This window comes from Podarcis pityusensis (assembly GCF_964106645.2).
Source record: "Podarcis pityusensis genome assembly, chromosome: 7".
NCBI classification, from domain to species: Eukaryota; Metazoa; Chordata; class Lepidosauria; order Squamata; family Lacertidae; genus Podarcis; species Podarcis pityusensis.
This window is the reverse complement of record NC_138031.1, coordinates 57,777,281-57,792,853: the sequence shown is the minus strand read 5'-3', so window position 1 is coordinate 57,792,853 and position 15,573 is coordinate 57,777,281. Positions and strand designations below refer to the sequence as shown.

Genomic DNA, 15,573 nt, shown 5'->3' with positions numbered 1-15,573 from the left:
GGGGGACGAATGTCGGATACAGTTCGCTTCCCGTGGCGGGCCGCCATCCGAAGTCTTCCGGTACTTCCTCCCTGCTCTCGTTGACGACGGTCACCTCCGCTTCCATCTCTGTGCCGCCGTGCTCGAAACCCGGGTCGTCCCCGAAAACGTCCATGTCCGTCTCTCCTTCGTTGCCTTCTGGAGACGTTGCTCGTCCTGGACCCTCCAGCCACCTTCTGCGGAACTGCTCCTCTGGTCGATCATCCCACCAATACGAGGGTTCTGAAGCAGATCCCGAGGGTGACCCCTCTGGGGAACGGGCGTCTCGTGTCGGTTCTTCGTCCGAGTCGAACCCCCGGAACGTGCTGGCTGAAAGCGTGGGCGTGAAAAGCCAGTCGTCGAAAAAGTCTGCTGGCATTGGCCTATGTGGGAAGAGGGCATGAAACTCTTCTTTGAGCAGAGGTTCGTCTAAAGCGTAGCCCGGCACCCAGCTGTTGGCACTGGCCGGGGTGCCCTCCTTGGCGAGAAGGTATTCTACCCCCTCTTCCCCCCATCTGGAGTCCAAAATCTCCGTGACTTCGTTGATGCGCTCCTCCTGTGCCACTCCCCCTTGCCCGGTTCTCTCTCGGAGCGGACCCGGTGCCGTTCCTGGTTCCTGAAACCTGTGAGGTGCCTTGTAGGGAGTGAGCACCGATCTGTGGAACACCGGATGCATTCTGGAACCCTCCGGAAGAGCCAGCCTGAAAGCCACCGGGTTGACCTGTTCGTCGACTTGGTAGGGCCCCAGTTGTTTATGCCCTAGTTTCTTCTTCGCCAACGACCTGGCCGGCACTGCGTGGGCTGCTAACCAGACCCAGTCTCCCACATGGATCTCTTCGCCAACCCTTCTGTGTTTGTCCGCTTGTACCTTGTATGCGTGTTTAGCCAGCTCCAGGTGCCGCCGCAGCTGATCGTGGACCTCCTGCAACTCCGACGCGAACGCATCTGCTGTCTGCGGCTCCCCCTCCCCCATTCTTTCCAGTCCCGGGAAGGTTCTAGGGTGCCTCCCGTTGTTGGCGAAGAACGGCGTGACCCCCGTGGACACGTGCTTCGTGTTGTTGTAGGCGAACTCGGCGAGAGGCAGGTAATCCACCCACGTCGCAGGCTGTTGATTCGCATAACATCTCAGGTACTGCTGCATGATGGCATTGACCCGCTCCGCTTGCCCGTTGGTCTGTGGGTGTCTAGCCGACGCCAGGTTGATCTTGACGTTCAGGAAGCCCATCAGCCTCTGCCAGAAGTTTGAGATGAACTGTCGCCCTCGGTCGGACAGAATAGACCGCGGCAGACCGTGAACCTTGAACACGTGGTCTATGAACAGTTTGGCGGTTTGTTCCGCCGTGGCCACCTTCGCACACGGAATGAAATGTGCCATCTTGGAGAACAAATCCACCACCACCAGCACAGCCGTCTTGCCCCTCGAGCTGGGCAGATCCGTGACAAAGTCCAGGGCCACTCTCTCCCATGGCTCGAACGGAGTTTGCAGCGGTTCCAGCAGTCCGGCCGGCGGTCTGTGCACTGGTTTGGCCCTCTGGCAGGTGTCACACCTCGCCACGTAGTCCGCGACTTCCCCTCTCATTCCGGGCCACCAGAAGTCTCTGGCTACTAATTCCACCGTCTTCTCCTTGCCAAAGTGCCCGGCAGTGGGCGCGTCGTGCAGCTGCTGCAGTACCTTGGCGCGAAGTTCGTCTCCCGGCACGTAGATGGCCCCTTTACGGATGAGCAAACCATCTCGCAGCTGGAACTCGTCGGTCGCTGCCGTGCCTCTGTGCACTTCTGCCATCTTTGCTTGCGCGAAGGAGTCATCCTGCAACGCTCGTCGCACCGCATCCAGGTCAACTGTTGCCGCCGCGCACGCCCACACTGTCGGTGCGAAGATGTGCATGGCGGCCGCTGGCGTTGCCTCCTCCAGATACTGTGGCTTACGGGAGAGAGCATCCGCCATGATGTTGGTGTCCCCCGGGACATACTCTATTCGGAAGTCGAAATTCGCAAAGAACTCAGCCCAACGTATCTGCCTCTGGTTCAGGAACTGTGCCGTGCGCCAGTGCTCTAGATTCTTGTGGTCCGTGCAGACCTGCACCGTGTGCTTGGCGCCGATCAGGAAGTGCCTCCACGCTTTGAACGCTGCATGAATGGCCAGCAACTCCCTGTCCCAGATGGTGTAGTTCTGTTCGGACTTGCTGAGCTTCCTTGAGTAAAACGCTCCCGGCCTCCAAACCCCCTGCGGGTCTTTCTGCAGCAGGACTGCTCCCACGGCTCTGTCCGAAGCGTCTGTCTCCACCCTCATCGGCCTGCTGGGGTTGACATGAAGCAGCTGCTCTTCCGACGCGAAGAGACGCTTGAGTGCCTGAAAGGACTGCTCCGCCTGCTCTGTCCAGATGAACTTCTTTTTCTTGGAGCTGAGCGTGTCCGTGATGGCCGCTGTCTGCATCGCAAAGCCTTTGATAAACTTGCGATAGAAGTTCGCGAAGCCGACAAACCGTTGGACCTCCTTCCGGTTGCGTGGGCTTTTCCAATCCAACACTGCTCGGACCTTGGCGCTGTCCATGGCGAGCCCTTTATCAGACAACTTGTAGCCCAGGAAATCCACCTCGGTCACGTCGAATTGGCACTTCTCCAGCTTGGCGTAAAGCCTATGTTGCTGTAGCCTGCTCAGCACTTCCTTGACGTGTCTGTCATGCTCCTGCTGCGATTCCGAAAAGATCAGGATGTCATCCAAGAAACAGACGCACGTCTTGTAGAGGAGCCCCGCCAACACGTGATGCATGAAAGCTTGAAAAACGTGGGAGCCATTTTGCAATCCAAAAGGCATAACTCTATATTCGTAGGTGCCCAGGGGCGTGAACATGGCTGTCTTCCACTCATCTCCCTCCCGCATGCGAATGAGGTTGTATGCCCCTCGCAGGTCCAACTTGGTGAACACTCTGCCCTTCCGTACCTTTGCGAGGAGGTCGTCGATTCGGGGCATGGGGAAGTCCGATGGCTTGGTCACACTGTTCAAGATGCGAAAGTCCACTACAAGTCTTTTTTGGGGCGTGTCCCGCTTCTTAACAAAGAATACCGGACTGCCCCCCGCTGCCTTGGACTCTCGGATGAAACCGCGCTCCAAATTATGATCTATGAACTCTTTGAGTTCCTGCAGTTCGTCCTCAGACATGGAATACAGCTTCCCTTTGGGTAGCGCCGCCCCCGGCAGCAGGTCAATTTTGCAGTCATATGGTCTGTGGGGGGGTAGCCTGTCTGCCTCTTTCTCGCAGAAAACCTCCAAAAATTCTGCGTACTTGTGGGGGACCGCTTGCAGCGTGCCTAGCTGCAGCTGTGACTCCTCTTCCCCTCCTTCCTGCCTGGGCACGATGCAGTGTTCAGCGCAAAAGGAAGAGCCGAAGGTCAGCTGCCTCTGGTACCAAGCCAGCGTCGGGCTGTGCTTGTCCAGCCAACTCATGCCCAATACAATGGGCGTGTCCGATAGTTGAGTGACATTGAAGCTGATGATTTCCCTGTGATTCCCAAGTCGCATCACCATTGGTGGCGTCTGCTTCACCACTTGCCCCCCTAGCAGCTCCCTGCCATCCACCGTGACAACCTGCAGGGGCAGCGTGGCAGGCAGCAACTGTATAGCGTGCCGGTCGACAAAGTCCTGCCCTATAAAGTCCGCATTGCTTCCGGAGTCAATGGTGATTGGCACGTCCATGGTGATTCCATTGGGCAGCTGGAGCGACGCGGTGAGCTTCACTACCGGTTTGGGCGGGAGGGGGTCCATGGGCTGTAAAATCTCTGGGGACTGCTTCACTGACACGTCTGGTTGGGCCCCAGTGCCTCTTCCTCCAACCAGACTCCTTCGTTTCCCTGCTGTGGTTGTCCTTGCTGCGTTGCTGCAGTTACCATTGCTGAGGCTGCAGTGTGCTTGTGGAGCCTGTGGGGACACTCTTTCGCCATATGCTGTGGATCATCGCAGATGTAACACTTCCTGTTCCCTCTAGGAGGCTTCGCTTTCACTGCTGCCGGTGCTAGGGCTCTGGCTGCTGACTGAGCCCTTGCACCTCCAACCTCCATAGGTTCCGCTCCTCCTCCTGGCGGAGGCGTGGATTGCGCACGCGCTGCTTCTCTGGGAAGGAAGGAGGAGCCCCTGGCTGGTTCGCGCCCTCCACGCCCTTCGTCCCTGCTCCACGGACGTCCTTCCAGCCGCACCCCCACCGCCAGCGCCCTCTGAACGATCTCCTGCGTGGTCCGGGGTCTCTCCCCCCTCGCAATTTCATCTTTAACCGAGCCGTGCAATCCCTCCCAAAACAGGTCTCTTACAGGAGCCGAATCTCTTTCCCATTCCAGGGCACTGACCAAAGCGAAAAAGCGGGCATGGTACTGCCTTACGCTGGCCCCCCCTTGCTTCAGTCCATGTATCTCCTGCCGAGCAAGATCCACGTCAATGCTTGATAAAAAGCACCCATCCATCGCTTTAATAAAGGCATCCGCACTTTGGAGCGCCGGATCATTATCTCTCCACAAATTGCGCAGCCATGCTTTAGCATCTCCATGCAAATGGGACATGATGAATCCCACCTTCTCTTGCTCATCTCTAAAGTCTTTGTTCAGCAGTTGCAGTGCACACATTACATCTGCTCTAAAGTTGGGGTACTGTTGCAAATTCCCATCGAAGTGAGAGACCAGACCGCCTGTTCGTCTCCCCAACCCAATCCCCTCCGGTTTGGGTGTCAGTTGCCCTTGCTTCGTAAGCACTTCCAACCTGACCTGGAGATCCCTGTAGGCGGCAGCTGCGTCCTCCTCTCTCTTCCTGGATGCAAGAGCCTCGGCATTCAGTCGTGTCACTGCTTCTCTGAGTTCCACTATCTGCTGTTCGGCCGTCATGTTGTCTGCCGTTCGTGAGCTCGCTAGTAGGCACCCGCTTTCTCTCCTCTCCGCGAGGACGTAGATGCCCACAATCGTGGGATGGAGCTTACTGTCAGAGCTGCTTCCAGATCCTAGCTCACAGAGGATCACGCTAGCCAGCGATCATTAAATAAAAGTCTTTATTGAGTTACAGTTTCCATTCTCAAGCTGCTGCGTGCAACTCTACGTCTCATGGTTAGATCGGCGAAGCTCCATCTGAGTCTCCGCCCCTTGTACACCAACTTAATATCCTAGCCTTGCTCCACCTTTTCCGCCTGACTGTTCTTCTCTGGGTCCCTCTGCCCCCCTGGGTCTCTTCCTTCCGGGATTCCTCTGACGCTGACCCCCCTGACTCTTCTCCCTCCTTTCGGCGGGCTTTAGGACCTGGCTCCCTTTCCGGGCTGCCTACTGCGCCACCTTCCTGTGCATTTGAACTTGGCACGCGCGCCCAACCTTCCACCTTCCGTCTGACCGTTTCTTCGCTCCCCGATGGAGGTGTGGCCACTCCTGACTCGTGCCCTCCCCCCTGTTGTGAGCTGCCAGCGCTTGATCCCTGGCGCCCTTCCTCTTCCCTGCTCTCTGGCGGTGACGCTGGTCCTGATTTCCAACTGCTCCCCTCTGAGTCCCCTCTGGCTCTATCTTCCTGGGGTGTCCCCCTAGGCTCCCCCCTTGCCCTGGCCACTGGTGCTCCTTTCTGTGAATCTTCTGATTCACTGGAAAGACTCGGAGATCTCGGGTCGTCGTCATCACTCATCTTTTCTTCTGCCTCCTCTCCCTCGCTCTCTGTTTCCTCCCTTGCCCTTGCCTCTGCTCCTGAACCCCTGACAAACATTGTCACCCATTTGGTTCTTTATTGTTACATTCATGCCCAATAGTTCAGCAAGTATGTTTTACATTCCTTTTGAAAGAATGATTCTTTGGTTTATCCATCAATAAACCTGTGCTCATACCTTCCAGTGTTTTAGTCCGCTGCATACATTTTATGAAGAATGCCATATTTATTATCATCAAACTGATGTTTATTTCTATTTTGTAATATTATGCTAGTGCAAGTTCGCATGCTCCATATTCACACTTATTTCTGGCACTGCTGGGCATACAATAAACACAAATTGTTCTTTCCAAGTATGAAGAGCATTATTCCAGTGCAATGCTATTGATTTCAGTTTAAATTCCTCAAAGGTGACAATCCTCAGTTTAATGCAGCACCATCAGTAGAAGTCAAAGTCCATACAACAATACTCACTGTGTCAAATCCTGGCCACACTCTGCACATAAGCCTTTCATAACAACTGGATGGCTGCATCCTTCCAGCTGCACCAGGACACCTCTGGAAAGCAAAGAAAAATCTTACTTAAGGAAAAACTGATTTCATTATATTATATTCCGTATCAGATTAGAAGTAGGGAAATCAGGGTTTACGCTGACTGTCACACTGAATACGGGAGCAGCAGTTGCCAACCTCCCTCCTCCCTCCAGACCACCTGAAAATTGCTGGGGTATGTGTGTGCATGGGGGTATCTCGGTAGACCACTCAAAATTGTTCTGCATATTAAAAGCACATATAATGCACATTTTAAGGGACACGGGTGGTGCTGCGGGTTAAACCACAGAGCCTAGGACTTGCCGATCAGAAGTCGGCGGTTTGAATCCCCATGACGGGGTGAGCTCCTGTTGCTCAGTCCCTGCTGCTGCCAACCTAGCAGTTCAAAAGCATGTCAAAGTGCAAGTAGATAAATAGGTACCGCTCCGGCGGGAAGGTAAACGGTGTTTCTGTGCGCTGCTCTGGTTCGCCAGAAGTGGCTTAGTCATGCTAGCCACATGACCCGGAAGCTGTACGCCGGCTCCCTCGGCCAATAAAGCGAGATGAGCGCCGCAACCCCAGAGTCGGCCATGACTGGACCTAATGGTCAGGGGTCCCTTTACCTTTACCTAATGCACATTTTAATATTAGTATTCTTGCTTTTCTAATGGGATGGATATGCCTGTTTGGTGAATGAAGTCCTATGAAGCTAAATGTAATGTTTGTTAGCCTCTGATCAGGTTCAGTGTTCATTTTGCTACTGCATGTGGAAGTATGGTAGCTGTTAACTTTTTAATACGCCATCTGTGTGGTGGTCATGGAGAACCAGTGATCCATAGATCACAGTCTGAAAATCTTGGCAATAGTTGCTTGGTGGACACAAACATAAAAACTATCCATGATATTTCACACTTTCTTATGTTGATTCACACAATACAGAATGTGTTTGCTTAATAGTTTTCTTTATGCTTATTTCTATTTATTTTTTATAACAGCTGAATTTATTACTGTTCACTTTAGTTATTTAAAAAGCCCTCTTTAAAAGGATTTAACCGATCCCAGAAAGCATACATTTTACAGAGATATTCTATCTGGGCACAATCCATAGCACAAGGACTGTGCCGTAGTGCAGTGGTAGAACACCTGCTTTGCATGCAGAAGGTAGGACAATGTATCTCCAGGTAGGGTTGGAAAAGAACCCTGTCTGAAATCCTGGAGAGCCAATCCCAGTCAGCATACACAATACTGAAATAGATGGACCAATGGTCTGACTCAACATAGGGAAGCTTCCGAATGTTAATTCATTGGTGAGTTCTCCTGAACAATGTCAATGAAATGAATGGATTGTTTGAAATGAATGCTTGATTAAGATCAGGGAAATGGCTTACGGTTGGGAGAGGGCTCATAGCTATCTGAAGTACTGTTTGATAGGTCATTTTAGTTCCACCTCATAGGAATAAAGTTCTTGTCTTGAATGGTTTTTTTGTTTTTTGTTTTTAAGGAGATAAAAATGTAGACCAAGTACTATTTTAAATGGTTTAACAGCATGGCTCTCTTACCATCCTAGAATGGGCTTGTAAAAAGTATGCACAATACTGCAACCTAACGTTTTGAGATGATGTGAAGTTCTGTGCATTTAGTTTCACTAAAAGGCATACACCTCTAGAAAATCCCAAATAGCACATTTTCAAGACACATTTCAATCTGATTTGCCAGTTTTAGAATTCAAATTGGTTTGGTTGCTCAGTGGATGACCTTCACTGTGAAAAGGACTGTGGAGTGTAACCCTGCTAATAATCCTGTGTGCCCTCAAGGTTTCTTGGTACTCTCTCACATTATGTACTTCTTATCTGCCTCTTCAAAATGTGAGATGAGGGCACAGCACCTTGGTGATTCCACTTACTTATAAGGGAGAGCCATTACCACTGGTACAATCCATTACATATATGCTACGGGGTGCCACAGCGTTATATCTGGTTGAGACATCTACATGAAACTGTTGCGGAAGAGCATACATGCTCTGGAGTAAAGTGTCATCAGTATGTACAGTCCCATCCAGGTGAAATGGTGGCATTTTAGCCAAGGTGGTGCCTTTCAGCTGTTGTAGGACTCCAACTTGGCTCAATTCTAGGCAGCAAGGTCATCAGGATATCATGCTGACCACTCCTGTTCTAAGCTACTGCTTTGACTCAGTAATACGATGGGTGAGGGCTAATAAGGTGAAACACTGTATTTGGCTTGTCCTTGTACCACTTGTTAGGATGCTTAGGCCTGCTCTCAACTCTTTTGTTTATGGGTGCTTAAGTGATATCTTTGCTTAAAGCACTCTTTACCAACTTAGATTAGTTGGTGCAAATTGTGTCCTTCCAGAACAAATGCAATATTCCCATTGTTATCCATGGGCTTTCTGTGAAAAGTATTATACTCCTGCAACATGACAGTTCAAGTTATTAATAGGTACTCAGCATGCTAAGCATATTTTGCCTGTATTGATAAAATGTTGTATTTAAATTGGCTTCCAGTTTGTTACCAGGTATACCTTCAAGATTTTGATTTTTAAAGCCCCAAACTGCCTGGAAGTGAGGTATCTGAAGGATAGTATTATCCCATATGAACTCTTTTGTTAAGGTCATCTTCTGGGTGTTTCCTCCTTTTAATAACTTTTCACTTTATAACACCCTGATTGTGGAATGCTCTTCCCAAGGAGGTTCAGCAGGCATCTCTCACAATATGTTTTAGGGAGCAATCCTAAGTATGGAAAACCAGTATGATTTATGCAGACCTAAGTTAAGTAGCATAAAGTACACCATTTCCAAACTCCATTCAGGAGCAGCCTGACAGAGGGAAAACAAGCCTTTAAAATAGTTTCCCATCCCCACCATTTGCCTGGAGAACTTATTTTTCAGGGGTCACAGTAGTGTAAGTTTCGTCAAACTTGGCTCAGTCTGCTTAGCCCTGGTTGAGCAGGGATGCGGGAGTTATTTACACCTGCGAATCTCTGGCTGAGTCAGGCTTGGGGACTTGTTCCTGTATAGCCTAGCTGAGCTGGGAACTGGCTGGCTGACCTTGAGATCTGCCACATCCTAACTTGCTCATCCTGATGGATCTAGGGTTAGGACCGTGCCCTTAGGCATGAAGTAAGAACCATTCAATTCTCAAAAGCCTTGTCTACAGTGTACTTTTGATAATCATGCTTTGGTTGATGCTTTGAATTGGCTTTACTTTTACACATACACACACTTAAACAGGATATTCATTACAAACAATAAGTAAGGATATACATTTTAAATAAATAAATAAATAAATAAATAAGAAAGACATGGTAGATACCTTTATCCACTCCAAAACTGAGCTCAAACAAAAACAGGCACTGAATACTGATAAGGCCATTTGCAGAAGGACATCTGCAGGCAGGTAACAGCTAAACTACTTGTTCAGAGCAACATAGGATCCTTGCTGCATGGGAAGAAAAAAGGCTAATCCAGAGGCATGCACATTCTTGTGTGTATATGTCTAGTACACCTAGGAAACGAGACATATCATAAAGGCAAAGGAGAAGATGGGGCAGATTTGAGCTACTTGATTTCTGTACTAACCACAGAAGGAAAACAGCCCCTTCTTCCTCAGCCAGCATGGAAACCAAGCAGGCACTTGGAGAAAGGAAAGATCCACCTGTCCTTCCTCCATCTGTATTCTTGATAGTGCATCCACAGAGCAGGTCAATATCACATGTAGTTTGCTATCCCTAGGTACTATGTATCTCAGTATCTAAATGCACATCCCAAACTACATAACAGCATCTTTTTTGCATACATATATCTCTGGAATGAAGTTAGAGAGTGTAGCTACTCTGAAATCTTCTTTAATAGATAGCTATGTTCAGGGATGACAAGAGTTAAGGTCCATCAACTTCTGGGGTGTGATTCCCCACCCGAAATTGAAATTGAATGTCTAATTAATTTTACAATAGCATTTCCTACATTTTTTGTGTTCAGGTACAACATAGGTCAAGAAATCATCACTGCAAATTAGGAATTAAAGAAAAAAGTAACCAAGATGAAAAACTGTTCTGCACTGGATCAGACTTGTGTAATTAGAGTAATATTGGGTATTAGAACAAGTGTTTCATTTGTATAAACAGACATAAATTTAAGTGATAAAGTCCAACATATTTAATTTTAACATTTCTTCTACATTTTACCAAGGCCTGCTTCCTCCACACAGTCTACACTCATGACTGCAGCTCTGACTTATTCAGGTTAATTAAGGTGTCTCTAATCACAGGCTGTTTATCTTGCTGTTACTCACTTTGAGCCCTTGGGCTAGGGTGTACTACAAATTTAAACACAAACAAACACATCAGGTTTACATCCCACCCTTCCTTCAAGGAATTCAGGACATTCTATTCTCACAACAATCCTGTGAAGTAGGTTATCCTGAGACAGCAACTGGCACAAAGTCACTCAGTATGCTTTGCAATTTGTACTCAGTTTTTTCCAAACTATGCCAAATGCTCTAACCATGGCACCACATTGTTTTGCCATAAATATATAGCTCAAGTCACTGTATTTTATGGGACTCCCCATAATTTGTCCTCCTTTCCTCCTCCTCGCCTTTTATCATCTCTTCTGCTGTCAAAGTTTTACTATAAGGTCCTCAATGGAGAAACCTTGAAATACAACAACAATTGGTGGGCTACAGGTTCCCCAGCCCTATATTACAGCAATTAGTTCAGGCAAAGCATGCACGAAACAGTAAGTAGCTAGTCAAGCTCTACTATGATGTCACAACAAATCACCAAATGACATAGAAAGAATTGAGTAAGAAGGGTCTTACGAGAGCTTTGAGATTTGCTGAGGAGGCCCTTCGTGCAATACCACCATACACTGAAATTTGGGATCCTATGACTAGCCTAGAAAACCTTCTGGGCAATGGCTAAGGCTGTGGAAAACTCTCATCCCTGATATACAGTATACTGTCCATCTTTCGCCCTCTTCCTATAGTTCAGTAATGTAGTCAGGTGGAATAGTTTCTTTAAACTGGATTGTGTTCTTTGGGGCTTTTAAAAGCTCGTTTTGAATTCCAATTCCTTGTTATGCTCTGTGGGCTATAAATAAAAGAAAGCTGTTCCACTCCATTTTTGCCCCTTAGTTTCCAAGGTAAGCTGCCTGTGGCTTGTCTGCACATCTTCGAAAACTTCATTTCAGAAGTGTTAAAGCCATGTGGGAACCTACATTATTGCAACTGGCCCAGCAGGCTGCAAAAGGGGTTGTGTTTCGCCCTTCGCTAGTCACTCCTCCTACTTCCTCCATGGAGACGGGGAGCAAAGATCGGTTTCCTAAGGCGCTTCAACCGAGACCCAAGGAAGGCGGGCGGGCGGGCAGCCTGAAGCGCCGGCCGAGCCCCACCTGGCTGCGGCGCCTTTTTAAATCTGGGGCCGCATCTGAGCCAGAGGAGGAGCGGGGCCTGGGCTGTCACAGGCGCCGCCGTGGAAGAGGGCGGGGAAGGCACCGGCTGCTCCTCCCGCGCTTTCCCGCCTCTCCTCACCCTGCCCGGATCTTCGCAGGAGAGGGAAGAGCAGAGCGGATCCTGGAGGCGCTTCCCAAGTCCAGGCGGAGAAGCCGAGAGGCAGAAGCCACCGGAGGCGGCGCTTTCCCGGGGCCCGGCCCACCGCCCTCCCCAAGCCCCGGCCGACCCCTCTTACCCGGGCGGGATGACTTGCCCGCGCTGCGCGCACAGCTCCCGCACCACTCCCGGCCGCTCCGCTTTGACCTTTCGCTCGGCTGTCCGCTGCGGGCCGGTCTCGGCGGCCGAGGCTCCAGGCCGGGCCGGGCCCACGATAGGCACGCAAACCGCTAGCACCGAGCCGATCTTCACGGCCGCCCCGGCCGACACTTTCCATTCCAAGAGCCGCAGCGGCTGCGGGCCGGAGACGCGGATCTCCGTCACTTCGGACGCGGCGGCGGCGGCGGCGGCGGCGTCCCCTCCTGAGGAGGACGAGGCGGCCGCTCCCGGTTCCTCCATGGCCTCGGCCGCTGGGGCTCCCTCCCAGGCCGGGCCCGACTCGGCTAGGGACAGGTCGCTATGGCGACGGGGGGGCCGCTGCCGGTTAAATGAGGAGAATCGAACGCGAAACGTTGCGCTTCCCCCTCCCCCACCCACCAACTACCACCTTTTTTAAAAAAAAAAAAAAACAACAAGAAGTAGTTACGAGCAGCGCCAACTGAGCGCGAGGTCAAGGCTCCGTTGCGCAGGCGCGGGACAACCTTTTTTTTTCTGGCGCCCGGGCCAGCTTAAAGGGGCCGCCGCGTTAAATCCGGCCCGCCTTTGGAGACAGCGAAGGCAATCCGATAGTATAGTACTGGAGCCTCTCAACGCGCTCTTCCAGCTCCTGGGCGGGGCAAGTTTCAGCCCCCGCCTCCCGGTTCCTTCCGGCATCGCGCGCTCCTGCCTTACTGGAGACGCAAGCGCGCGTTCGCTTACACGCCCCTCCGCGTGCGCTACATAACACTGCCCCGTGTTTTTCTGCCCCGTCGAAGGGGATTGTGGGATATAGATGCCGGCTTGCAAAGCTCTTCTAACGCTAACTACAAGTCCCAGCATGCATTTCTCTGGCTGTTTGGGGCATGTGAAGCCGGCTATAGCAAACAGGACGGCAGCGGCAGTTGTTTGCTTACTTGCTTGCTGACCTGGTTTCCTAGTAGTTGTTTAAAGTGGTAGTTGACTACCAGGGACCCTACAGAAATTCAGGAATTTTTTGTGTGTCAGCTAACGAAAAACAAAAAGCATTCCAAATAACAAATCCATCCTTTATCAAACTTCAGGTGTGGGGATGGAGAATTATGGATTTTAAAGGTTTTAAGAAAATTGCCATGTGCATCCTAACAAGTGTTAAGAAGCGAAAAACCAGCTAACAGAGATGTTAACAGTACTTAATGTACTCCAGTATGATGAGTGATGCTTATGACAGTTCTATCCTGTACTTGTTAAATTTCCCCACACTGTAGATGAATGTGTGGGGAGGATGTTTAAACCACCCTGAAAAACACACATCTTCTGTGTGTGCTTTGGTTTTCAGTAACTTTCTAATAAAGAGTTTATTTACTTCATAAGATTCATACACTGTTGGATTGTAAAAGAACCCTCAAAGTGGTTGATCAAAAGATAAAACCATACAATGGGGTGGGGTGGGGATGCAGTACGGTACATTAAAACATACAGCAAATTAATAAAACATTAAAATTCACATCAGCATTTCTAAGCATTTCGGAAGGCTTGTCTAAACGAAAATGTTTCTAACAGGCGCAGAAAAGAATATAGTGATGGCTTGATATCAATAGGAAGGGAGTTGCAAAGTGCTGCCACACTAATCAATAGATTTCTTACAAAGGTAGAATAGGTATTATGTGTAACCTGTTGTTGTTGTTTAGTCGTGTCCGACTCTTCATGGCCCCATGGACCAGAGCACGCCAGGCACTCCTGTCTTCCACTGCCTCCTGCAGTTTGGTCAAACTCATGTTTGTAGCTTCGAGAATACTGTCCAACCATCTCGTCCTCTGTCGTCCCCTTCTCCTTGTGCCCTCAATCTTTCCCAACATCAGGGTCTTTTCCAGGGAGTCTTCTCTTCTCATGAGGTGGCCAAAGTATTAGAGCCTCAGCTTCAGGATCTGTCCTTCCAGTGAGCACTCAGGGCTGATTTCCTTAAGAATGGATAGGTCTGATCTTCTTGCAGTCCATGGGACTCTCAAGAGTCTCCTCCAGCAACATAATTCAAAAGCATCAATTCTTCAGTGATCAGCCTTCTGTATGGTCCAGCTTTCACTTCCATACATCACTACTGGGAAAACCACAGCTTTAACTATATGGACCTTTGTCAGCAAGGTGATAGTGCAAATTACACTGATTGAAGTGGTTTAGTGAGCCTAAAGCTAAAACCTATTGAGTAGAAACTAGGGGTTTAATGTTGCTCTGAAAAAGGGTGTGAAGCAACTCACAAGCTAAAATGGTATGAATATATAATTTTAAGAGTTTATACAGTAACTATATATTTTTTGCTTCACTCAGTATGTACTGTATTCATACTAAATGTATTTGATCCTGGTCTGTGGTGGGCTCTTTTGAGAGGGCAACAATGGCTTTGTACTGCATTAATATTCTCTTAGTGCTGAGGATGATGTAACAAAAGTATAATAACCAGTGGTGAGATGAGAAATGTGTTTTCCCTGCCCTCCTTTAGTCTATAGTTTATGATACAAGGATATACGTTTCTTCAGTTATCCTGGGCACCAAGTTGCCTAGGTCTATACAGGTCAACACGAGCGTATGAAGTTTATCCTGGAAACAAATAGAGAGCCAGTGAAGATCCTTCAGGATTAGTGTTATATGATCCCTGCAGACTGCCTCGGTAATGTTATGTACTAATTGTAGTTGTCTTTAAGAACAGCCCTATATAGAACATATTACAATAATCCAAAAGATAGATTACCAGACCAGGGACACTGTAACCAGACTCACTCTAGCCCGGGTTCATTATACCCTCACACTATGTACCTGTTCCCACAACATAGTAAGCTCATTGGATTTATGAAGGTTTGTGTGAAGGAAGATTTATTGGTGGGTGTAGGTGATGAGTTTGGAAGGTGAAAGGTACATTGATGAGAGCAGGTATATTGCCATTCTTCAACACACAAAATAACTATTTTTGCAAGAGGTGCATGCCTTTTCAGTGAAATGACTGAGCCGTGCAAAACAAAACAAAATTCAAATTCATGAAAATGAAAACTAGCACAAAATAGCTACATTTGGACACATAAAGCTTTATGTTTCATGTGATTATGAGATTTTGCATAAAATAGTCAATCCCCAGGAGCTTTTACTTCAATTGGTGCTAGCAGCTAAGCTAGAACTTGCAAAGCACTGGAATAACAGTCATATTTAATAGGTAATCTACTTGGCAATCTCCTTGGCAGTGGTTTTGCAGACTATGGTGTTTTGTGATCACTGAAAAACTACTCAGTAATTCAAAGTGTCAAATGGCAAAACAAAGCTGAAAGATGTATTGTTCTACAGGCATTATCTTCTGCAATTTGGGCCAGTGCAAAAACACAAACTAATAAGCAACAGCCTCTACCTGTTGTCACCTAAAGCTGCAGTCCTATACATACTTAAAAGTAAGATGGTTTAAAATCAGTGGGACTTCTGAGAAAACGTATATGAGATTGCAAATGTACAAGACTCAGTCATCAAAAATAATTTCAGATCCATCTTATCTTGAGATCTCAGGATGTAACAGTGTTGTATAATATGAAAAGGTAACATTTCCCTATCCCAAAATCTCTCCACCCAAATTTAGAATGTAAACAAAA

The 15,573-nt window shown here is 48.7% G+C and overlaps 1 protein-coding gene across 1 annotated transcript in view; it reads right to left on the bottom strand.

Annotated features, from left to right (window-relative positions):
• The window catches only part of CTDP1 (CTD phosphatase subunit 1), a 57,475-nt gene extending 44,813 nt beyond the window's left edge, over positions 1 to 12,662 (bottom strand). The window contains exons 1-3 of the mRNA XM_081014535.1: positions 11,913 to 12,662; positions 6,152 to 6,235; positions 5,856 to 5,874 (exon numbers count right to left, since the gene is read on the bottom strand). Of these exons, the coding sequence (XP_080870661.1) occupies positions 5,856 to 5,874; positions 6,152 to 6,235; positions 11,913 to 12,232 (423 nt within the window). The 5' untranslated portion in view covers positions 12,233 to 12,662. The remainder of the gene's footprint in view (positions 1 to 5,855; positions 5,875 to 6,151; positions 6,236 to 11,912) is intronic.
• Between the last annotated feature and the right edge of the window lie 2,911 nt (positions 12,663 to 15,573).